Raw genomic sequence first — 26,939 nt, 5'->3', positions numbered from 1 at the left:
TTCAATGGGCCCCGATGCAAAGTGTGAACCTGCCTCCCCCCCACCCACACCCTTCTCGGATTACAGGATAACTACACTGATACTTAGCTCTTTCCCTCAACACCCATCTTTCCCATATTCCAATATCCCAATGATATAATATCCAATACTATAATGCATCTCATAGTCCTCCATATATTATAATACACTCCCCATATTCCTCCATATATTATAATACACTCCCCATAGTTCTCCATACATTATAATACACTGCTCATAGTCCTCCATATATTATAATACACTTTCCATAGTCCTCCATACATTATAATACACTGCTCATAGTCCTCCATATATTATAATACACTTTCCATAGTCCTCCACATATTATAATACACTCCCCATAGTTTTCCATACGTTATAATACACTGCTCATAGTCCTCCATACATTATAATACACTGCTCATAATCCTCCATACATTTATAATACACTCCCCATAGTTCTCCATACGTTATAATACACTGCTCATAGTCCTCCATTCATTATAATACACTGCTCATAATCCTCCACACATTATAATACACTCCCCATAGTCCTCTATACATTATAATAAACTCTCCATAGGCCTCCATACATTGTAATACACTGATCATAGTCCTCCATATACTACACTGTTTGCAGAATTATTAGGCAAATGAGTATTTTGATCACATGATAATTTTTATACATGTTGCCCTACTCCAAGCTGTATAGGCTTGAGAGCCAACTACCAATTAAGTAAATCAGGTGATGTTCATCTCGATAATGAGGAGAGGTATGGTGTAATGACATAAATACCCTATATAAGGTGTGCTTCATTATTAGGCAACTTCCTTTCCTTTGGTAAAATGGGTCAGAAGAGAGATTTGACGGGCTCTGAAAAGTCCAAAATTGTGAGATGTCTTGCAGAGGGATGCAGCAGTCTTGAAATTGCCAAACTTTTGTAGCGTGATCACCGAACAATCAAGCGTTTCATGGCAAATAGCCAACAGGGTCACAAGAAGCGTGTTGGGCAAAAAAGGCGCAAAATAACTGCCCATGAATTGAGGAAATTCAAGCATGAAGCTGCCAAGATGCCATTTGCCACCAGTTTGGCCATATTTAAGAGCTGCAACGCTACTGGAGTATCATAAAGCACAAGGTGTGCCATACTCAGGGACATGGCCAAGGTAAGGAAGGCTGAAAAATGACCACCTTTGAACAAGAAACATAAGATAAAAGGTCTAGACTGGGCCAAGAAATATCTTAAGACTGATTTTTCAAAGGTTTTATGGACTGATGAAATGAGAGTGACTTTTGATGGGCCAGATGGATGGGCCAGAGGCTGGATCAGTAAAGGGCAGAGAGCTCCACTCCGACTTAAACGCCAGCAAGGTGGAGGTGGGGTACTGGTATGGGCTGGTATCATCAAAGATGAACTTGTGGGACCTTCTCAGGTTGAGGATGGAGTGAAGCTCAACTCCCAGACCTACTGCCAGTTTCTGGAAGACTTCTTCAAGCAGTGGTACAGGAAGAAGTCGGTATTGTTCAAGAAAAACATGATTTTCATGCAAGACAATGCTCCATCACATATATCCAACTACTCCACAGCATGGCTGGCCAGTAAAGGTCTAAAAGATGAAAAAATAATGACATGGCCTACTTGTTCACCTGATCTGAGCCCCATAGAGAACCTGTGGTCCCTCATAAAATGTAAGATCTACAGGGAGGGTAAGCAGTGCACCTCTCGGAACAGTGTCTGCGAGGCTGTGGTTGCTGCTGCACACAATGGTGATCGTAAACAGATCGAGCAACTGACAGAATCTATGGATTGGTAGGTTGTTGAGTGTCATCATAAAGAAAGGTGGCTATATTGGTCACTAATTTTTTGGTGTTTTGTTTTTGCATGTTAGAAATGTTTTTTTCTAAATTTTGTGCTGTTATATTGGTTTACCTGGTAAAAATAAACAAGTGAGATGGGAATATATTTGGTTTTTATAAAGTTGCCTAATAATTCTGCACAGTAATAGTTACCTGCACAAACAGATATCCTCCTAAGTTAGCCAAATCTAAAAAAAACCCACTCCAACTTCCAAAAATATTAAGCTTTGATATTTATGAGTCTTTTGGGTTGTTGGTGAATAATTAAAAAAAATCCTCTAGAATACAACTTGCCTAACAATTCTGCACAGAGTGTATAATACACTGCTTATAGTCCTCCGTATATTATAATACACTCCCCTTATTCCTCCATATATTATAATACACTCTCCATATTCCTCCATATATTATAATACACTCCCCATAGTTCTCCATATATTATAATACACGCCCCATAGTTCTCCATATATTATAATACATTCCTCATAGTCCTCTATACATTATAATATATTCTCCATAGTCCTCCATATATTATAATACACTGCTCATAGTCCTCCATACATTATAATATATTGCTCATAGTCCTCAATTCATTATAATGTACTGCTCATATTTTTCCATACATTACAATACGCTGCTCATAGTCATCCATATATTATAATACACTGCTCATAGTTCTCCATGTATTATAATACACTCCCCATAGTCCTCCATATATTACAATACATAGAGGACTATACTGTAAGTATTGTATTATAATACACCCTTATATAGTATTATGTACCTTCATGTAGTAGCATAGAGCTCCCATATCGTTTAATGGACCTCCATAGCCCTCTGGCCACCGTGATTAAATACATACTTCTCCTCGTTTCCCGGCTGCTCTGGTCTCCTCAGCACGTCTACCGTTTTGCTATTCTGCTCATCTGCTCATCTCAGCACAGCGCACAGTGGTGACGTCATTGCGCTCCGTTGTACTGACACGTCAGAGCGCAGACAAAGTGGAAGAATGATTAGAGAGAGCACGCCGCTCACTCTCTCATCATTACTTTCAATTGTACCGGCATCTGTGGACTCCCCTGAGTTACGGGCTCCACAGCAGTCGTGTAGCCTGCAGCAATTGCCGATACGCCATTGGCTGAGGTCCTCGGACCCCTAAACCCAAGGGCCCAGTCACAATGGCGACCCCTGCGACAGCGATTGTTCCGCCCCTGTTTAACCGTAATCGTAATAACTTGGCGAATCACGTTTATTAGTCATGTTTCACACAGAATGAACACAGAAAAAAAATAAATAAAAACAACAAGGGGGAATTATATTTTTCACCATTTCATCTCACCTGGAATTTTTTTTTACTGTTTTCCAGTACATTGTATGGTAAAATGAATGGTATAATTTAAAACCACAACTCGTCCCGAAAAACACAAGCCCTCATACTGCTATGTCAACAGAAAACTAAAAAATGTTATTCCCCTTGTAAGATGTAGAGGAAAAAAGAAAACTTAAAAATGAAAAAACTACCTGGTCATTAAGGGTTTAAACTATTTTCAGAACTAGAATAAAATACAAACTAAATGGAATGTCTTTATAATTAAATTCCTAAAGACCTTTAATGAGCAAATCATACTAGTTTTTCCTAGCAAGGTAATCACTATAGAATTAAAAAGACCACCATCTTGTTAGGCCTCTTTCACACGTCCATGCAAAGCACACACATTTTACACAGTCCGTGGTGTTGCTGCGTATGTGTGTGCGTGTTCTGTGTGTGTGTTCAGCGTGTGCTGTCAGTGTGTTCTCTGTGTGCTATCTATGATAACACAAGGACAGTATGAACTTATATACTCACCTGTCCCCGACACTGCTGCCTCCAACGCTGCTGCTACTTCTGTTAACATTGTAGGATATGCTTCTGTCAGAGTAACAGGAAAGTGGCCATTTTAATTCCAGAGCCATGACTTTCTAGTCAAACGATAGTGGTTTGCTAATTAAATTAATTTTATTTATAATGACATTTCCTTTATGTTAATTTTTCTGTCTACATAGACGTATGATTGCTTGTTTATTGGAAGGCGGGTTGTACAAGTCCTTTTACCACATAGCATATTGGAGAATAAAAAAAAAATTCAAAATGCTATAAATTGTAAAAAAAAATGCAATTATGACTTATCAGTAGTATTACGCCGATAACAAACATGACCAGATTTTTATTATTTTAGTGATAAAAAAAAATCAGAAGTTGAAAACAAAAAATTTCTTTTGGTAGGGTTGTCATGTTCTGAGACCCATAAAGTTTTCATTTTTTTGGTCGATAAAGCTTTGTTAGAGTCTATTTTTCATGGGGCGACACAACATTTTAATTGATACAATTTTGGGATATAAAATTACATATCAATCGCTTGTTACAGCATTTTGTTTTTGTTGTATTGCAGCGACCAAATTTAGTATTTTTGATATTCTTATTTTTTCCTGTTTACAGTGTTTAGGGAATGGCTTATTTATTTTTATATTTTGATAGATCAGACTTTTCTTAATGTGGCGATACCACATATGTCTATTTAAAAAAATAAATAAATAAATGAATTAAAAATTATCTTTTTTTATTAATCGGGGAAAGGGGAAATTATATTGTTTTTTATATTTTTTTTCATATTTTTTAAATAAACTGTTCTTACTTTTTACTGTATGTATTAGGGTACAGTATTGTTGTATATAGCAAAAATTACAGATTCCTTTGAAACCCGGCCATGGGAGCTCTGTAATGATGAGCACGGAGGTCTTCAGCAAATGCTCGTATGTCATAGGAACCCATCATTGCCCCGCAATCTCATCACTGACATGTCAATGGGAGCATGGAACGCTGCTGTCAGTGTTTGACAAGTTAACTGCAGGCAATGTTCTGCTCTACCCATGATTGTTAGAAGCAGATCCTGGCTGCAACACACAGCTATTGTGAGCCCACTCCATACACCTGGTAATGACTTGAGCTGTGCATGTATGGTGATTGTCGGTAAGGGGTTAAAATTAGGGATGAGCAAAACTGTGTATGTTCTGGTTCACCAGATTCAGATGGAGTCTAGTTAAACTTTCAGTTCTGGACTTGACCCTGGACCCTGAACCCCTTATGAGTCAATAGGGACCCAAAATTTGGTGTAATAAAATGACTGTAAAATAGTCATAGTTCATAGTAAGAGTTAGGGGGTTGCAAAAAGAGGCAAAATGAGGATAGGAGCAGGACAATTGCCCTGCAAACAAATGTAGATAGGGAAGTAGAAAAAAATAATGACGTGGGATCCCCACTATTTTTGATAACCAGGCAGGCCTGCAGCTGTCTGCTTTACATTAGCTGGTTATCAAAAATAGAGGCGATCCCACGCCATTTTTTAAAATTTACGTATAAATAATTTAAGAAAACTACTTGTGGATTCCCCTATTTTCCAATAATAGCCAAGGTAAAGCATACAGCTGGGAGCTGGTATTACCAGGCTGGAAAGGACCATGGCTATTTAGTTTTCCCAGACTAAAAATAACAGTCCACAGCCGTCCCAGAAGTGGCACATCTTTGCCCTACTCTTCCCTGATCGGCCTGGTACGAGCGTGAAAAATTCCGTACCTGCTACTGACCGCAAGTAACCCATGGAACCTCGTTCTCAGAATGAGGCTCCATAGGAAACAGTGGATGTCGTGGGACATTACACCATTTGATTACGCCGGAACTTCAAAGATTTTTTTAATTAATAAATTGGTGAATGAGGGAGTGAGGCTGTTTTATTTAAAGAAATTATTTTTTTCCTGTGTATGTGGGAGTGTGTGTGTGTGTGTGTGTTTGTGTGTGTGTATTTTAACTGCATACTGTATAATTACCGGGTTAGTTACTAACGCCAGGGCTTGATGCCAGCTATCAATGCACAGCAGACATCGACCCCAAAATTATTACCCCAATTGCCATTGCACCAAGGCTATCAGGAAGAGTCAAGCAAAGCGCCAGAATTATAGCATCTAATGGATGTTGCCACTTCTGGGGTGGCTGTGAGCTGCTATTTTTAGGCTGGGAGGGGTCAAATAACTATGGGCCTTTCCAGCCTAATTATACCAGCCCCCAGCTGTCTGCTTTACGTTGGCTGCTTATCAAAAATAGTTGGGACTTTACATAATTTCTTTACAATATTTATTTATTAATAAATAATTAAAAGAAACAGCATGGATTTCCCTCTATTTTTGATAAATAGCCAAAGTAAAGCAGACAGCTAAGGGTTGTAGCCAACAGTTATCTGCTTTACCTCAGCTGGTTAACAAAAATAGGGGGAACCCACATAATTTTTTTAAATTTACTTTGTTCCCAGCAGTGTCCATCTTCTCCTTGCGAGAGCTTGTTGACTGACGCTTTCCAAGAAACTTTAGTCAGCATCTGAAGAGCATCCAAACTCCAAACTCAGACACTGACTTCTGTGAAAAGTTTGTGTTTGAGCACTGGACATCAGGTGTCTGGCATGAACCTCGGACTTTACTGTTCAGGTTCGCTTATCCCTAGTTCAGAATGCAGTCAATTTTTGTTTTTGCAAGTTCGTCGATATACAGTACATTTCTTAATGACACCACTCATTTTCCCATATAGAGGAAGGAAGAATGGCAAAAAAATTACAAGTGCGTTTTTTGGAGTTTATTTTTTCGGTGTTAAAACAGTGTTAATTTTGTAGTTAAAATGATAGACAACATGATTCTCAAGGTCAATATAGTAATATACCTGTGGTTTTTTTACTATTTTAGTGGCTTAATTAAATGTTCATGAATGGAGGAAAGGCTTGTTTTTACTATTTTGTGTTATACATGACAGTTTAATTAATTTATATTGCATTTTTTAGGTGTTGCGGAAATCAAAAAAATGCAATTCTTTGATTTCATTTATTTTTCTTTTTATAGTGTTTACCAATCAAGTAAATTCATTTTATATTTTGATAGATCAAGTATTACGGATTCTGCAATACCAAATATTTTATATTTTTACATTTATTTATTTCTGACTAAGAAAAAGGAGCGTGATTTATATTTTTAAATTAAAAAAAATATATATATTTTTTTTTATTTTTTTAAGTTGTCTTATGGAACCTGTGTTTGTTTTCTGGCTTATACTATTCACAGCGAAACTTGAGCTGTGAAATTTTTCTCTCTCCTTGTGGAGAAAGTGTGTGGTACATTCCATACAATTCCATCATACAGGCCGTTCTGGTAACAGAGAACATAAAGGCATGTAAATACTAAAGGGTCATCGTTTGATCACGACGACCAAACTGAAGAGAAGTATATAATGAATTTTCAGATAGAAAGACAAAAGGTAAAACTAGCTGAATTACATACATTTAGGGGAACAAGTGACAAAATAGAGTATAAAACAAAAACCTGGGTGCAAGATCCAATTGAAGTATACAAATCTTGTTGCATAAGAAATGACTCTTCTTCATATGCTTCTTGCTATATGTACATAATTGATGTCTTAATGCTAAGTTTTCTTTTCTTCCTGCATAGGACAACCATTGCAGATGAATTCTACTCCTTGTCTTATTTGTATTATGGTACCTTGGGTACCCTCAGCACCATTATAGGTGGGCTTATTGTCAGCTATATAACAGGTAAGGTAACACATATGAATGTATCAAATGTTGAGGGGGTTCTCCAGATTTAACAGTAAAAGTTTTGTCTATGTAAAAATAAGAATCGAGAAAGTCGTTGCTTAACCCCTGATGCTCCAGCAATTCCTCTGCCACAGCTCACTGACATAGCTACTGTGGTGATGATGTCACGATGACTAGAGGGTAAGATCGCTGCAGCCAATCACTGGACTCAGCGTCTTGTGTCATTTATCTCAGCATGACCACTGAGTCCAGTGATTGGCTGCAAAGGTCAAATGCTATAGTTGTGGGGTAACCACACCAGCTGATTTATTAAGGAGAAGTGGCAGAAGTGGATAAGTAACATTGATGTTCTTAATTTTACATAGACCATTACATGCCATTGTAACATGAGGCTTGGTGGTAGCCGGGGGCAAGGGACGTAGTCCAGCACCCGCCTGAGACGTTACAGAAATGGGAGATGGAGTGTATTGTGAAGTCGGTGTACTGCGGTTACCTGAGGGCCAGAGTACTTCAGCTCACTGCTGCTAGTCTAGGGCACATGCTGCAGGTTTACTTCCATAGAAATAAAGCACACACTTGGGCCAGCTGTAAAACTTTACTGTAAACGGTTTTCATACAACAATATTCATCTCTCACAGAGAGGCACAAATTCTTCACAGGCATTGTTTCACAGTGCAATACAGCTCTTCCCATAACGACTGTTTACTGTGTCCCACCGGCTACCATGGAGCATGAGCATTTATTAACTTCAGGTTTAGGCACTTCACTATTCCCTGAGAGGCTAATCTACACCGGGTTGCATCCGAGGACCCCAATCCCGCAGTGACAGTGACTGTCTGAAGACCAAGGTCTTTACATTAACCTCGCTCTTCTTCTTAGCCTGCTTGCCACGGGGGCACTGGTCTTGATCACTCTCACCACTTCCAGGAAACCACTCAATCTGTTTCTGGTTACCACCGTCTGTCTTCCTCCTGCCCAATCTTCTACCTGTTTTCTCTACCACTACACCAGTCTTTCTACTATGCTACGTTCTTCACTCCATCCCTAACACTTGCTAGCTAAAACCAGAAAATCCGACCTCCTTTATCCCCTTCACTATGGGCTGGACCTTTCTCACTAACCCTTTCAATCCTGCCACTGTACCTTCTATCTGAAACTCCTTCCTAGGAGTTAGAGCGTCCAATGCCATTTAGTGGAAGCTGCCAGGACTGTAACATAACCTATGGGAAAACGTACAGATATTGCTCTACATGTAACATACACATTTGCAATGCAACCAATGATGTTTTCAGGGGAGTACTGACCATAGGTCACCCTCATACATTCCTCCCCTCTTGTTACATCACCACTGGAGTTCGCTCCAGCGACTTCTACTCTGATCGCCAGGCGATGCCGTGTTCCTGCCATGGATGGTGCTGGTGATGGGAGAGGAGTCGATGCAAGCGGCGCCGGTGGGCGCAAGCTCCGCTCTTCCACTGAGCTGGGTTATCTTGGGATCTGCAGTACCACTGGCTGACTATAGGTGGCGTGTGTCTTCCAGTTGAAAATACCATCATTCAGCTACAGCCAATGGGAAAACACCTCACCCTTCTTAATTCCCCTCCTGTCTGCTGACCACTGCCAGAGATAGTTGTGATATTCTGGCTCCTGTTCTGCCCTGTCCTGGTTTGTGATTCTGGTGTTCTGACTTTTGCTTGTGTTCTGACTACCTCTCCTGCCTGCTGTTTATGTACCTCGCTGCACGATCCGGATTTGACCTCTGCTACGTTTTCTGATTACGTCCTTGCCTACCGATTCTTTCCCTGATCTGCAATTCAGGGTTTTACCCTGCCTGACGACTACTCTCTTGGACTGCTGCCTTCCACAGGTAGTGATCTCCAGAGCCCTGTGTAATTCCAAATCCCTGTATAGAGGTTAATGGGTTTCAGGGTTCTGGGGGTCCTGCTTGGTGAGTGGCTTCCCTCTATCTATCCTGTCCATTACAGCCATCTGAGTCTGTTGGATCCAGGCAGGCGTTACACCTATTTAATCTTGGTTGTCCCCGACCAAGCGGATACCGGGAAGGCATAAAATTATGAAAACATCCTACCCATAAAACACTACATATATATTGAGCAACTCTGTTCTTCTCCGGCATCCAGATGTCTTCTGTCTTCAGGCATTCCCAGAGCCACACAACAGTTCCATATTAACACACCAGGCCTGTGGCCAACAATAGTGCCCCCTTAAGTCAAAGGGCATAGTCTCTATGTTTGGGACCCTAAGGAACCACAAAGTGGTTTCGTCCTAATCTCCCACCGGCTGCAAAGTTGGGGGCACATTCCTTTAAGGAAGAGTCATCCACAAAGTTCTGGAGGTACAAACCTAAAAACTCTGTCCCATTTCCTGACCCGGTCAGCACATCGGGTCATTCATTTTTCTTTCCCCTCCTTACCACTGCGCAGGATTAGGCTCACTCTCTCAGAGGCTGTTCAGGACAGAGTCCATGGGGAAAAGTCCATAAACAGGACAGCACTAACTCTATAGGGGCAAAACAGACAAAGTCCATGAGAGCTCCAAGGGGCAATTCCTGGGTCGGGTGTACAGTCCTCCTACAGCACCAAAGGCTTGAAGAAGCCCCCAAATCCAGCAGGTGGAAGCGCAACATGAACAAAACGTGGAAAAGGGAAAAAACAAAAAATCTAACACAAAGTTCTGGCCTCTTCCGGCCACGAGGGGCATTGCAATATCCCTCCACACCAAAAAAAAAGAGTCCTGGCCTCTTCCAGACAACAGGGGCAACATATTTTTTTTTTAGCCAAACAAGGCTCATGGCTAACTTCCTCCAGGAGGGGCACTCCAGAACTGGCCTCCCCACCTGCAATCAGGAATCCATTACAGTCTCCCTCAGTCACTTCCGACTTTCTGTTTCTCTGCAGCCTACCTCTTTTCTCATTCTTCAAACGTTCTGGAAGACACAGGGCTGATTTGGGTTTTTCATTCCATTGGCCTTTTCCTCTGGATCCAGGGGTGATCCTGTTTCTCCAAAAGGTCTCTCCAGGTAAATTTGGGCGACTCAATGGCTGTTCACTACCACTGACATGGCTGACACAGCTGCTGGTCTCTGCTGGCGTCTGCCCACAGCCCCCGGTGTCATCAGTTGGATTATGTTTCCATCCATCTTCAACACAATGTCCAACTCATCCACACGCTCTATCTCTCTGTCACAAAATAGCACCGGCCGACTCGGTGATGTGTATTTCCCGCATCTTAGGGCCCGCCTCTTCCAGTGCCCTGGCTCTGCCGCGTCATCCATCCATCTTGCTTGCCACGCCCAAAGCCATGCCTCTAGTGCATACTGAGATTTACTCAACGGCAGACATCTTCCTGGCTGCCGCCTCCTTCTCACAGGAAATAATGAAGATGACGATTAGACCATTTGGATTGATAATATATAGTCAATGAAGAACAAAGATCAATTGGTAGAAAAAAAATATATAATTTTTTAATTGTACAAAAAAGTACTCAAATGGTAGTAACCAACAGAGAGGCCACCATACATGATAAAAACAAATCCCGAAACACACATTGGGGTGGGCACCACACTCCGCACTGTTCATCCTGAAGTAACTACTAATTTGGCTCCTTTACACTTTGTTACTTACCCAGCGCTACATGTTGTTAGATCCTTTCATGCTGCAGACTGATCCTGATTGTATTTCGCCCATTGCACTTCCTATAACAATTGTGGAATGTTACAACTTTGATAGGTTTGGTGCTCCTGCCTGTATCACATAAGCTATTTACCATTTCATAGGTTCTATCAGTACCCCTGCAGTTTGTATTGTTGCTATGTTTAACATCTGTACCAGTGTTATATGCCTATAGATTCATCATACTGTGTTTAGGTCCTGTCTTTTTTGTAATATTTACCTTATTGCACATTACACTTTAGGTTACAACTATGCAATTTTGCATTAATTATCATTATGTTGTGGTGGTATTCCCCTGTGCACTTTGCACTTTTACAAACGAATTACTGTATTATACAGGTCCAATGACATCAACCTAAATATTGGTACTGTACATTTTTGATCTTTACTACCTTCATTCATCAGGGTCTTGTTATGCACAGGTAAAGACCAATCCTGTTATTTTGCCACCCCTGCAGCAGATCGAACCGCTCGGATCCAGGGATAGTGATCGTTCGTGTCTCGAGGGTCTCCGGACCCTTGGGCTTGGGGGCCACACTCAAATGGAAATTAAGTATTTACAGAGGATTTGGTATAGTTTGTGACACCACCCGTGGTGTGCGGTATTTGGGAGTACCGCCGCTGCCTTTGGGAGTACTCGGGGTAATGGAGTGGGTCATCTAGGTGACGTTGCCCTTTACGGGAAGGGGTAGGCCCTGGTAGGGGTAGGCCCCGGGTGTGTGATGCAGGGATGTAGTGTGGGGGTCAGTCGGGTACTCACTCAGCAATGAAGCAGACACTGACAACAAGGTAAACCAAGTCTTTGAACGCCGTTGCCTCTCGAAGGGAGCTCGTCCGGGTCCCGTCCCCTACAATACTGCCGGTGGTCTGTAACCCGCCTCCTCGCACTATGCTTTAGATTGTCTGTTGTGGCCCGGTAGCTTGGAGCTGTCTGGGCCCCGCTCCTTACTGTGGCTAAGTGGAGGAGCCTGCTCTCAGGGGCTCACACTTGGGATTTCAGTGGGCGGCTTGCTAGGAAAGCCCTATCCCCCTCGTTGCGCTAGTGACCCCGATCTCTGAGCTGGTGGGAACAGTCCATAAAGGCTCCGTTCTCCGCAGGTTAATTGCCGGGTTGCCTGAAGCTTCTCCCAGACCTAGAGTCCGTGTACCCCGTCGTGCCTTTGGTCCCGGATCGGTGATAGGACCAGGCTGCTGACCGTCCTCCTTGACGGGTCCCAGGCACCTAGCCTCAATCCCCTGTGACCGGGGGTCCGACTTCTCTAGGTCCAGACCACCGTCTGCAACCTAGTTTACTTCTCCCCTGGGAGCTCCAACTCCCAGCTTCCTCAGAGCTCCTCACAGCTCGAGAGCCACCACTGAACTGACTTGACACCTCCCACCTCCCTGTCTGACCCCTAGGTGGGCGGCCCTATTCCTGCTCAAGTAGACCACTGATGTGCCTGACAGGTGTGGTGCAAGGTGTATCTAAAATTTGTGAATGCTGGTGGAGGCAGTACTGTAGGAAAGAGACCCAGAACCATGGGGGGTTGAATACTGCATGGGGAGGGCAGTTTGTGCAGTGCCCTGTGATGACCTGAATAGTCCAGGGGCATCACATTATGACTCGCATCACACCAATAGTAGCACAGTCACTGACGCACTTGGCGCAAGCCCCCACTGCTGGGCAAGCCTTTAAAGGCCGAGATATTCTTCACCCACTCCTGAAAGGAAGATGGGCATTGACAGAGCCCTTCTCAGACTGCTTCCATAAGATAATTGGTGTCTGGTGACGCGGATGATGTCAGAGTCAGGTAACAGGAGTAAAACAAAACTAGCGGGGCAGTAACAAATAAGAATAATAAAAGGTAAAACCAGGGAACTATAGCCAGTGATGAAGAACCAGATAAATGTTAGCAAATGCTGAGAAGCAATTAGAAGCTTACAAGAAAACACTCACCACACCAATGTGCAAGGAAACTGAATAAACAGTATTGGACTGGGTTAGGAACTGAGTAAAAATAGCCATCCCAATGCTAATGATTAAGCTCAGGTGATGCAGTAATGACCAAGGAGCCACTCCCTGCTCATCTGTACAGCAAAATGCACTCATTCACACCACTGGCTTATTTCAACCGGGAGACACCACATCCCATATCTCATGGGCCATAAAACATGTGGGAGGCACGGTGTCCTGTGTCCTCACATCACACATCAATTCCACAAAGGAGACACCACGTGTAAAGCCACACAACCCAGTTGCGCGATAGCCACACCCAGAGAGCGGATATACTGGTGGGGAATCCTGGCAAGCAGAGGAGGACAATTGTGACAATGGAAGGTATTCCTAAAAGGTCTGTACAGACATGTTTATGCACCTAAAATATTTAATTAAACAATATATCCACTCTGGTCAGTTATCACTAACATCTTCTTGTGGGTCCCAAACACATATTTACCTCTGAATCCAGTGCTGTTTTTATATTCCATGTTTTTATTATATGTGGTGGCCTCTCTGTTGGCTATTATCATTTGAGTACTTGTTTTCTACAATTAAATAAAACATTATATAACTTCTTTCTTCCAACTGATCATTGATCATTTTTTTCCTTCACTGTTTATATATGTAGACTGAAGATATGTAGCTCCCAAAGACCTGTGTGTCATCTCAACCCCTAAGAGCTGTATCACATATACCTCAGTCAGGCTGTCATATGTGAAGAAACATATCTCTTCCTCGCTAAGCACAACAGGGTGGTCTCCAGGATCATTCTCCTCAATGTTTGTCTACCCAGTTAGGCACAGTCATTCTTTGTGCACTCCTATAAAGTTGTCAGACTGACGGAAGACGGGGATAAAGCTGGAGATGTCCTTGTCAAGCACAACATGGTTTAAAATATTTCTTCACACATTAGAGCTTGCAGATGACTGAGGTATATGTACAGCTCTTATGAGTTGAAACACGTCTGCAACCTCTACTAACGTGTGACTAGGATGTGTTGTTGTGAATTATATCAGGCACATCATTTTATCTTGATGTTGGGGAATACCTCGATGAGTGCTATATTTTTATTTTGGTTATATAGTTTTGATAAATCAACAATAATTTATTCAATGTAATTTAGGACCTAACAAGAGAGAAACAATAGCTCATGGTTTGCTTTGGTGGGACATAGTAAGGCTACCGACTTTAAAATCAACAGAGATGACACCCGAGACTGAGAAGGTAAATGAAGATTTTATTGACACTTAACGCATGAATTATGCTTTCTGGTATTAATCATGTAACAGTCTGCAGAGCTATTCTAGACATTGAAAAACAATGTAAACTCCAAGGCCCAATTAAACTCATTGATCAGGGTCTGTGGAGGGGAGAATCAAACCTTGAAAAAAGTTGAGTAAAAAGTAAAATGCACACATCTTTATAGATGTGAATGATATAACAACTACAAACATACCTTAGGCTAGGTTCACACGTCTGTTAAATTGTATCAGTCACAATCCGCTGCTCTGGTAAACAACGGAATCAGTTTGGCGGATTCCGTTGTTCCCATAGACTTGAATGAGCGGCGGATTGTGACTGATGATGCTGCGTTGGACCCTCCGCCCGACTGATCAGTCGTGGAACGACTGACCGCCGGGCGGGAGGAACGCAGCTTGTAACGTTTTTTGAGCAGCGCGATCCATAGGATTTCGCTGCGCATGCGCTCTCTGGCTCCCTGCACCCATAACCAGGATACACATCGGGTAACCAAGCAATGCGCTTTGGTTAGTTACCCGATATTTACACTGGTTACGTGTGCAGGGAGCCAGCGATAAGCGGTGTATGCTGGTAACCAAGATAAATATCGGGTAACCAAGCAAAAAGTGCTTTGCTTATACCCGATATTTATCCTGGCTGTGCAGGGAGCCTGACACTTCCCCGCTTGGCTCCGCCCCCTCCCGCACTCAGCATGTATTCACACACTCACACACACATTCACACTCACCTGTCCCAAGCCCTGCAGTCCCCGCAGCACTGACGTCCCCAGTGCCACGGCCCTGCTCGGCTCCACCCACCCCGAACTCCGCCCCCTCACGCTCCGCCCCCGCACACAACGGAGTCCGACAAAGAATTCTGTTCTTTGTCATCCGTTGTACAGCGCATCAGTCACATGCGTCAAGCGACGCATGTGACTGATGCAAAACAACGGAAATGTGAACTTAGCCTTAGCAAAATATAGCAACCCTTTTTTCCTGATATATGTTGGAAGTGTACATCATTGATAGATAGTTAGAAATTGGAAGAGTTCCGTTACATAGTTTGATAGCTACAATCATAGTGGCATGGGTTGTTAGTAGTCTAGTGGTAGATGAAAAATACCACTGAAAAAGTCAGTAAGATCATTAAGAGCCATTGTTGTGCTGGTGGTTCAACAGTGCAGTGCTACATAATTATGGTAGTAGCAGCTGTGTTGGAATCTAGAATATGTAGAGCATTCAGTGAGATAACTTGGGAAAGTATAAAGGGAACCTGTCAGGTGCAATATGCATCCAGAACCAGGTGCAGTTCTGGGTGCATATTGCTAATCCCTGCCTAACCCTCCCTGTATACACTAGCATAGATAAAGGGATCTTTAGAAAAAGTATTTCTAAAGGTCCTTTATGATATGCTAATGAGCGCAAGGACTAGTCGCAAGGGCGTTAATCCCTGCGCTCATTCCGCCCTCTTAGCATGTTAGCATGCCCACAGGAGCGTGCTAACATGCTGTTCAATGTTCATGGCCCAGGATCATTATCAGCAGTGAAGCGTGTACCTGTGTCCATTGCACCGCCTCAGACGCCGAGCTTAGGGTCAGTGCGCATGGATCAGAGGTCTCAGCACTTTCGGTCATGCGCACTAGACCTCTGAAGCTGGGACGCTTACACCTGACTTCATAGTGCGCATGACCGGAAGTGCGGAGCATTCTAATCCATGTGTACTGACCCTAAGCTTGGCGTCTGAGGCAGTGCAACGGACACAGGTACGTGCGTCACTGCTGATGATGACGCTGGGCCATGGGCATTGAATAGCATGCTAGTACGCTCCTATAAGGCGGAATGAGCGCAGGAATTACCACCCTTGTAACTAGTCCCTGCACTCATTAACATATCATAAAGGATCTTTAGAAATACTTTTTCTAAAGACCTTTTTATGTATCTTACTAGATACAGGGACAGTTAGGCAGGAATTAGCAATATGCACCCAGAACTGCTTGTGGTGCATATTGCACCTGACAGGTTCCCTTTAAGCTATTTTTAGTGCAAGAGGTCAACAAGAATAGGTCTTATCAAGGGGGGAAAATAGCAGTGCAATGAGTGCATGCTTGTTGCACGGTTTGTAGTAGTTTGAGAAGATCATTCCAGTTTAGCGCAGAGTAGCATATACCATGTAAGGTCAGCATTCACAGAGCTACAGAGAACGTGTCTGGACTATTCATGGGCGAACCCAAACTGTAAAGTTCAGGGTTCATATCAGACACCTAGTGTCCATGCACAGACCTGAACACAAACTTGTCAGGGAAATCCATGTTACTGTTTGGGTTCGGCTGCCAGGATAAGAATAAATGTGAAAAAAAGGAAAAAGGAAGCAAAATAGGGATTAAATCAGGACAATTATACTTACCGAGTCTCTGCGATGCTGTCACACTGCTTCCAGGTGAGCTCATTAAACCTTATGACTATGCACTGCTTCCCCTGCCCACCCTTTGTGACAGTGTCTGTGATTGGTTGCAGTCAGTCTGCCGGCATCTGTGATTGTTGCCCTCAGAGTAGCTGTCTGGGTCCTCAAAGTGAAGTTTAAAAATAAATAAATAATTGGAATGAATGGTGTAGGTTCCCATCATATTTTAATACCCAGTGCAGATAAAGCAGACAGCTGGAGGCTGCAGCCCCCAGCTGTGTGCGTTATCTTATACAAAATGCATACAGCTGCACACTAAAATGCCATCAATGTATAAGGGAACTCTGGTACTGCATTCCTGCTATATCAAAAAAAGGAGATTTTTAGTTTTTATGAATTGGCCAATGCATGTAAGCCCGGACACCAACAGCAAAGTAAATCTCAATATTCCGGGTACCTAACAAAAATGCCTTTACCTCTGTGTACAGGTAATACAGAGATCACCGGTGATTTTATAAACAGGAGATCTGTATATACAGTAGGTAATACAGTGATCACCAGTGACATTATACACAGGAACTCTATATATACACTGTGTGCAGAATTATTATGCAAATGAGTATTTTGATCACATGCTACTTTTTAGACACGTTGTCCTACTCCAAGCTGTATAGGCTTGAGAGCCAACTACCAATTAAGTAAATCAGGTGATATGCATCTCTGTAATGAGGAGGGGTGTGGTGTAATGACATCAACACCCTATATAAGGTGTGCTTAGCTTAATTATTAGGCAACTTCCTTTCCTTTGGCAAAATGGGTCAGAAAAGAGATTTGACGGGTTTTGAAAAGTCCAAAATTGTGAGATGTCTTGCAGAGGGATGCAGCAGTCTTGAAATTGCCAAACTTTTGTAGTGTGATCACCGAACAATCAAGCATTTCATGGCAAATAGCCAACAGGGTCGCAAGAAGCGTGTTGGGCAAAAAATAACTGCCCATGAATTGAGGAAAATCAAGCGTGAAGCTACCAAGATGCCATTTGCCACCAGTTTGGCCATATTTCAGAGCTGCAACATTAATGGAGTATCAAAAAGCACAAGGTGTGCCATACTCAGGGACATGGCCAAGGTAAAGAAGGCTGAAAAACAACCACCTTTGAACAAGAAATGTGTCGCACACCTGCAGCGATCACCTCAGGGACTCCACGCCACCTTCAGGGATGCCACAGGGTCTCCAATTGTTGGTATCTCTGGCCACAGGTATATCAGGTTTATTTACATGGGAGCCGTGATGCCACTCACCGTTTGCGGTCAGGGTTATGGGTGACCGCCACATGCAGGGTTAACAAGCGTCTGGGGCTGATGGGGTCTGCAGTTGGATGTTATGGCCTCCCATGAGTGAGGCTGGCCCCAGGGGCTCGGGTGCGTGGAACAACAGCTCCCAGAATAACTCAGTCTCAGTCCAAGATGTCTTTCAACTGTGCTTTTACTCACTGTCAGATGTTCTGTGAGGAACCCGGGTGATGCTGAGAATTACCAGGAGGAACCAGGTATCCTTTAGGCCAGTCTAAGGGTAACCATTAACTCGCCTTCCTAGCACTTCTTGTTTCGGATAACCCCTGATTTGAAGTACCGTGGGATTCATCCAGGGAAGTTGCTACTGCCTTTTCTCCCCTTTTTGGACTGTTTGCCGGCAGCGTGGACCAAGGAAGATGGCTCTTTGCTCGATCCTTCTTATGCCCCCTCGTTGCTGTTGAGGCTCGGACTCTAGTTGGTTGATGTGAGACTTGTGGTTCCCCTCACTGGCAGGTTTAGCAGATCATTAAAGGAACGTCTACTCTAGGGACCTGTTCCCCGTGCGTGCCTAGTGACCATGAGTCTCCGTACTCGACCAGCTGACTTCTTCAGCGTCTTTCTGACCGACTTGCTGGTAACCGTTCTCCCCCGCTAACGGCTACTACACGTGCAGGGTCTGACTAGCGTGTCAGCGTGCGTCTCTCCTCCAGCAACCCTCCTTTTGCGCCTACTGCTATCAGACTGGCTAGCTCCTCCTAATTTCCTTACAGCCACTGCAACCTTAGCTTCCAGCCCCTCCCCTACACCCCTAGATGAGATGTGGAGGAAACCCCCTCTTGGGTCTTCCCAAGGGTCCCCTCTAAGGTGTGGGAGACCTGGTTGCTATGTGTCTGTGCATACACCTTATTCCGGCCTTTGGAATTACCTGAAAGCACTGTCCCGGCATGGGTGCAGTACTCTGTGGCGCCTGACCAGGTCAGGGGCGCCACAGAAACATAAGATAAAACCTCAAGACTGGGCCAAGAAATATCTGAAGACTGATTTTTCAAAGGTTTTATGGACTGCTGAAATGAGAGTGACTCTTGATAGGCCAGATGGATGGGCCAGAGGCTGGATCAGTAAAGGGCAGAGACCTCCACTCCGACTCAGACACCAGCAAGGTGGAGGTGGGGTACTGGTATGGGCTGGTATCATCAAAGATGAACTTGTGGGACCTTTTCGGGTTGAGGATGGAGTGAAGCTCAACTCCCAGACCTACTGCCAGTTTCTAAAAGACAACTTCTACAAGCAGTGGTACAGGAAGAAGTCAGTATCATTCAAGAAAAACATGATTTTCATGCAGGACAATGCTCAATCACATGCATCCAACTACTGCACAGCGTGGCTGGCCAGTAAAGGTCTAAAAGATGAAAAAATAATGACATGGCCCCCTTGTTCATCTGATCTGAACCCGATATAGAACCTGTGGTCCCCCATAAAATGTGAGATCTACAGGGAGGGAAAACAGTACACCTCTCAGAACAGTGTCTGGGAGGCTGTGGTGGCTGCTGCATGCAATGTTGATCGTAAACAGATCAAGCAACTGATAGAATCTATGGATGGTATGCTGTTGAGTGTCATCATAAAGAAAGGTGGCTATATTGGTCACTAATTTTTTGGGGTTTTGTTTTTGCATGTCAGAAATGTTTATTTCTAAATTTTGTGCAGATATATTGGTTTACCTAGTAAAAATAAACAAGTGAGATGGAAATATATTTGGTTTTAATTAAGTTGCCTAATAATTCTGCACAGTAATAGTTACTTGCACAAACAGATATCGTCCTAAGATAGCCAAATCTTAAAAAAATCACTCCAACTTCCAAAAATATTAAGCTTTGATATTTATGAGTCTTTTGGGTTGATTTAGAACATAGTTGTTGATCAATAATAAAAAAAAATCAGCTAAAATACAACTTGCCTAATAATTCTGCCCACGGTTTAGTGTATAGTGCGTGTACATGTAATACATTGACTTACCAGTGACTGCTATCATTTCTTCGTACCACGACTCGACTCGACTGTGCAGAAAATAACACACAGTCACCTACAGCCAATCACTCTCAGAGCACATTCCACACTTTGTCACCAATTTCTACACTACGTCAGACTTTTGTTCGCCCCATGGAAGATGGTATCCTCAAAATTAAATTATATTATCACAGTAATAATGTCCCCTAATTTGCCCCTACAGTAATTATCTCCACTATTTGCCACCATAAACCAATAATGTCTGGCCTCCCTGTATTTAATAATGTCTTCCATCCTAGCCACCATTATTTAAAAATGTCTCCCATCCTAGGCCTCTATGTTCCGCCATCCTGGGCCCCTATATCCCTCCATCCTAGGCCCCTAAACTGCTTCATCCTGGGCTCCTATTTCCACTACTCTGTCCATTCACAGAGGGAGGAACAAAAAGATTATTCTCACCTCCTTGCGCTCCCCTTCCATCCTCTTGTGGCTATATATCCAGCGCAGTCAAATGGCCACCCCACCCATCTGAGGCTGCGCGATGACATCAGAGAGTGGCGCATAGCAGTGATGTTAAAAGATGTGATGTAGGCACACAGATATGCACACACATGCAGGCACAGGCACAGACTGACACATGCACGCAGACGAGCACACATACGCAAAGGCACTGACATGCAAATGTATGGAGACACACATACATGCACAAACATGCTTATATGCGTTGACAGACAGATATATGAAGACAGTCAGACAAATACATGCAGACAGGCACACAGACATATGCACATAGACATATGCAGACAGACACACAGACATATGCAGCCAAATGCACACAGACATATGCAGCCAAATGTACACAGGCATGAACACTTATGCAGACAAGCACACACTCACACATACGTAAACACACAGGCATGAACACACATGAAGATATGCACACAAACATGCACGCATATTAGGGGAGGTTTTACCTTCCCCCAAATTGTCTCCGGTCCGGCCTGCAGGTTCCATTGAAGATCTTCTCCGGCAGGAAGCGGGAGTCCAGGGCGCACTGTATGACATCACAGTCACCAGACACGGCAGCGTCTGTTAACTGTAACACAGCCAGGGAGGCACACGAACAACTGAAGGCACAATGCAGCCGCAGCCAACACAGAAACAGGCAGCCCTGGCACAGCCGCCGTGGGAGCCGCCTGGCAGCCAGCCTGCTGTCCCTGTGGACCAGTCCGACACTGCATACTCACCTATCCTCAGTCCCCCGCCACAGCGCCTTCTTCACCTGCTGTCTGTGCTCTGCACATCACAACACAGTGAGCACATCTCAGCAACTGGTGCCCTGTAGTGACGTCACTGCTGTGCTGAGCTGTCAGCGAGCACAGACACCAGCAGGACAGTGAGAAGGGAGTGCTGTGCTCGGTCTCATTATTGCTTTCAAATGTATAAATGTATCAGTATCTGACATTTGAAACTGTGATTTTGGGTGGGGGTGCTTGGCGCTGGCGCTGATATCGCTGGCAGCTGCCGCCGGGTCCCCCCAGCTCACGGGCCCCATAGCAGTGGCGAAGCCTGCCTCTATTGGCAGTATGCCACTACCTCCTACCCATTAGTAACCTTGGGCTTCATGACAGGTGCGATTTTTTTTTTCTACAAATCACAGCTGTCATTAACCCCTTATATTACCTTGATTGCCACTTCACCAGGGCAATTGGCATGAACAGGGTAAGTGCCAGGATTTAATGGATGTGCCAATTCTAGGGAGGTTGCAGGCTGCTAGTTTTAGGTTAGGGAGGGCCCAATAACCATGGGCCTACCCAGCCTGAGAATACTAGGCCCAAGCTTTCAGCTTTATCTTGTCTGGGTATCAAAATGGAGGAATTTTTAATTATATATTTAAATATTTTAAAAAAGAAACGTGGGGTCCTTACAGGTAGAAGATGCAGCATCCATCTGACTGTTTTATCTGCGCTGGGTATGGGGGATCCTACGCCATTTTTTCAATTATTTATTTATTTTTACACTCCACTTCCAGCACCCAGACAGCTAATGTGAGGGAAACCAATAACAGTCACCAGCAGTCTGACTTTAACCAATCACAGACGCTGTCACAGAGGGAGGGCAGTGGAAGCAGTATATATTCATAAGGTTTAATACGCGGTCGCCAAAGCAGTATGACAGCCACATGGAAACTAGGTAACTATAATTGTCCTGCCTTTAATCTACATTTTGCATCATTTTGCAGCCCCATATCCCTAAATAACACTATTTTTATAACACTCAAGTTCGAGTTTCTTAGACTTATATGGGGTTCGGCGTCTGGGAACAAGTTCGGGGTCAAGTCAAGTCCCAAACCAAACTCCTTTTTAAAGTCCGTCCAGAACCGAAGATCTCTATTCTGGACCGCTTACTTCTAGTTTTAAAGAAATATTCGATGGATTTATAACTTGACAGGAAGCCCATAATCTTCATGATCTTCAGCAGCAGATTTTACATTTAGCCTCATTTATTAATTTTTCCTTGCCTTGTTTAATTTAGCAACATTTAAGCTATTTCTGCATCTTGATAGTGAACATTTCCATATCGAAACAAATGTTTTATGAGCTATACATTTTATTCTTGATGTTTTGTTTTATTAATCAGATGTTAATATCTATGTCAGTTTGATAAGATAGAAAGGTGACAGATACTTGGATATTGTGTGTTAAGTTTGAAAATAACTGAAATATTATCTTTACAGAGTTTTCAACCTATAGAGAAGATGGACATTCACTACTCTACATTTCAGGCGAACTCCAAATTCCCAAGTACTGACATTAACCACTTCATGTTGAATGCAGATCCCATCTCTTTCCATAAAACAGACCAAACGCAATCTACAGAAAACAGTTGCTTTACTCTTTGGCCGAGAAACAAAGTTGACAAAGAGTCTTATTTATGATTTTCAACTAAATGTACAAAAGGAATTATTACAGTCTAACCTAACTAACATCAAATGTACAAATGAACTGACTTTTCTGTAGCCAGAATTTATATTGTTGATTTACACTGATTTTATTTTTCAATATTTGAAAAATGTCATCAAAATCACTGAAACATATAAAAGGGAAATCCTGATAATTTAAATGCATTATCTGCTCGACAGTTCCAGTTTACATGTTACGGTACTTTGAAGTAAAAAGACAGGGTTTTCCCAAACCACCCTGTGTCTATAGTCAGAAGAAGTGACCATTACAGCTCTTGCTGAGCTACAATTTCAATAGATGCCCATAAATTTCAATGAATGTCACATAATGCCTTTTTTTCTAAAGAGTGCGCAGATTATGGTGTGAATTACAGAAAAAAACAACTTTTTGTGTGGGCTCTCAGCTTGACTCCCTTTCAAGGGGAATTCAGTTTTAGCAAATAAATGTTACATTGTATATAATATTAAAAAATGATCTAATTTTACAATTTTCTTTCTACGTCAATACTTCATAGCTGTTTTTATCTCTGCTTACAATCATTCAATAGAAACCTTATTGTTCACTCCCACGATACATGGCTGCCACTAAGAATTTCAGGGCCTCATACTGGCAAAAAAAATTTCAGGCCCCCTTGAGACTCTGCCCAGGCTCCACCCTATCTCTGCCTCCACCCTTGCTACTGGCTGTATACAGGATAGAGGCAGCTGCTGGTGCTGCTGACACTGTACAGGATAAAGGCTGTGGGCTGTATACAAAATAGAGGTTGCAGGCTGTATACAAAATAGAGGCTGTGGGTTGTATTCAAAATAGAGTCTGTGGACTGTATACAGAGGCTGCAGGCTGTATACAAAGGCTACAGGCTGTATATAGAAACTGAGGGCTGTATACAAAATAGAGGCTGCAGCTCATATAGAGAGGCTGGGGACTATATATAGAGTCTGACGGTTGTATATAAAGGCTGAGAGCTGTATTTAGAGACTGTAGGCTATAAAAGTATATAGTGTATACACAATACGATAAAGTATAAACATCCACACTATATACATACAGTATATACAGACACACTGAAATACAGGGTATAGTGTGGACTATATTTAAAATTCCACAATGTCAGTCTGCTATTTCATCCTTCTTCTCTGCATGATTCCTAAAGCTTAACATGGACAAAACAGAGTTCATTGTCTTTCCTCCTCCTCACTCAACTCCTCCACCAAGCCTTTCCATCAAACTTGATAGTTGCTCACTCTCCCCAGTCTCACAAGCTCATTGCCTTGGAGTAACCCTCGACTCTGCTCTAACCTTCAAGCCACACATCCAAGCCCTCTTCGCCTCATGCAGACTACAACTTAAAAATATCTCCCGGATCCATGCTTTCCTTAACCAAGTATCAGCAAAAACATTAGTACATGCCCTCATCATCTCCCGCCTTGATTACTGCAACCTCTTGCTCTCTGGCCTCCCCTACAACACTATTGCAACCCTCCGATCTATCCTAATCTCCGCGGCCCACTTAATCCACCTCTCCCCTCGCTATTCCCCAGCCTCGCCACTCTGCCAATCCCTTCACTGGCTTCCCATCCCAACGACTCCAGTTCAAAACATTAACCATGACATACAAAGCCATCCACAACCTGTCTCCTCCTTACATCTGTGACCTAGTCTCCCGGTACCTACCTGCACGCAACCTCAGGTCCTCACAAGATCTCCTTCTCTACTCCTCTCTTATCTCCTCTTCCCACAATCGCGTACAAGATTTCTCCTGTGCCTCCCTCATACTCTGGAACGCTCTACCTCAGCATATCAGACTCTCCCTTACCATGGAAAGCTTCAAGAGGAACCTTAAGACTCATCTCTTCCAACAAGCCTACAACCTACAATAACCCTCAGTCCAGTACACCACTGCGCAACCAGCTCTGTCCTCACCTATTGTACCATCACCAATTCCCTGTAGACTGTGAGCCCTCGCGGGCAGGGTCCTCTCTCCTCCTATACTGTTTTGTATTGTTAATGATTGTTGTACGTATACCCTCTTTCACTTGTAAAGCGCCATGGAATAAATGGCGCTATAATAATAAATAATAATAATAATATACACAATATGGTGCTCTCTGTGCATGAACCAGGAACTGGAGCCGGAAGACAGACACATCCAGATCATACTCATCAGCCACGAGCACCACCAATGCTCAAATCCTCGCTCACTCTGCGGTAACCTCTGGTTTGTACTGTGCATGGCAGCCTAATTAGTGCATGCTCAGTACAAACCTCATGAGGAACAGAGGGTGGGCCGGCAACATCTGAAGATGTCAACCTCGGCTGGCTCCCTCTGCTTCGTGCAGCCGTGGTGTGACTAAAGGGTGCTTTACACGCTGCAACATCGCTAGCGATTGCTAGCAAAGTCGTGTGCAATAGCATCCGCCCCCGTCGTTCGTGCGACATTTGGTGCTCAGTGCCGTAGCGAATATTATCGCTACGGCAGCGTCGCACGCACATACCTTGTCAGCGACGTCGCTGTGACCGCCGAACAATCACTCCCTCAAGGGGGAGGTGCGTTCGGCGTCATAGCGACATCACTGCAGCATTACTAAGCGGCTGGCCAATAGAAGCGGATGGACGGAGATGAGTAGGACGAACATCCCGCCAACCTCCTTCCTTCCGCATTGTCAGTGGACGCAGGTAAGGAGATGTTCGTCGCTCCTGCATTGTCACACATAGCGATGTGTGGTGCTGCAGGAATGATGAACAACATCGTACCTGTGGCAGCAGCAATATTAAGGAAAGGAGCGACGTGTCAACGATCACCGTTTTTGAACGATTTTGCGATCGTTGATCGTCGCTCCTTGGTGTCACACGCTGCGATGTCGCTACCGGCGCCGGATGTGCGTCACTAACGACGTGACCCCGACGATATATCGGTAGCGATGTCGCAGCGTGTAAAGCACCCTTAAGAGGTGGGCCCCAGGAGCGGAGTGGGGCTCGGTGAAGAGGTGGGGGGTGTATCCTGGGGTGGAGTAGGGCACTGTAAAGAGGTGGGGAAATGGGGCTCGGGGGCTTAATAAATAAAGCATAAAGTACTTACCCCGTGGCCCGGGTCCCCATCTTCACCAGTCCCCATACAACAAAAATGTCCTGAGGGCGGCCCTGCCAGATGATAAAAAGTTATCTTGGTATCAATGAATTATCCCATATCTTATAGGTATAACTTACAATTTTGGAAGAATCCATTTAATCTTTATCATTGTAAACTAAAACAACCTAAAAAAAATATAAATTGGGACAGAAACCTATTCACAACTTATTCACAATCATAAGAAGCTACCTATGAGGGAAAATTGTGAAATGGGTAGTATTATATAGATAAAATAATGAGTGTACAAATAGCCCAAAACAGACAAAAATAAATCAGCCAATTATTTATATTGCATCCACGAAGGTTTTAAAGTGAACCTGACAGCTGATACATGCCGCCCAATCAGTCACTGGCCATATGATCTCAGTCAGGTACAAACTACACTAGCTGGATTTGGTATAAAGTGGAAGCTCTTACCACCAGATCCCTGTAAAGGCTGCTTTACACCTTACAATTTCGCATACGATATCATATGCGATGTGACCCATCCCCATCGTATGTGCGGCACGTTCAATTTGTTGACCGTGTCGCACAAACGATTATTTCCCGTCACACGTACTTACCTTCCATACGACTTCAATGTGGGCGGCGAACATCCACATCCTCCTTCCTTCCGCATTGCCGGTGGGAGCCGCGGGACGCAGATAAGCTGCAGTTCAATCATTCCCGGGGTGTCACACACTGCGATGTGTGCTGCCTCGGCAACATTGAACAACCTGACGTTCAATTTTTAGT

General features: G+C 43.5%; 1 protein-coding gene across 1 annotated transcript in view; it reads left to right on the top strand.

Annotated features, from left to right (window-relative positions):
- Nucleotides 1–25,117, top strand: part of SLC5A5 (solute carrier family 5 member 5) — an 89,943-nt gene extending 64,826 nt beyond the window's left edge. Inside the window, exons 14-16 of the mRNA XM_075314891.1 lie at nucleotides 7,397–7,500; nucleotides 14,297–14,397; nucleotides 22,849–25,117. Coding sequence (XP_075171006.1) covers nucleotides 7,397–7,500; nucleotides 14,297–14,397; nucleotides 22,849–23,049 — 406 coding nt within the window. The 3' untranslated portion in view covers nucleotides 23,050–25,117. The remainder of the gene's footprint in view (nucleotides 1–7,396; nucleotides 7,501–14,296; nucleotides 14,398–22,848) is intronic.
- Nucleotides 25,118–26,939: the final 1,822 nt, after the last annotated feature.

This window comes from Anomaloglossus baeobatrachus, chromosome 1 (assembly GCF_048569485.1).
Source record: "Anomaloglossus baeobatrachus isolate aAnoBae1 chromosome 1, aAnoBae1.hap1, whole genome shotgun sequence".
NCBI classification, from domain to species: domain Eukaryota; kingdom Metazoa; phylum Chordata; class Amphibia; order Anura; family Aromobatidae; genus Anomaloglossus; species Anomaloglossus baeobatrachus.
This window is presented reverse-complemented; position numbering and strand designations above follow the sequence as displayed.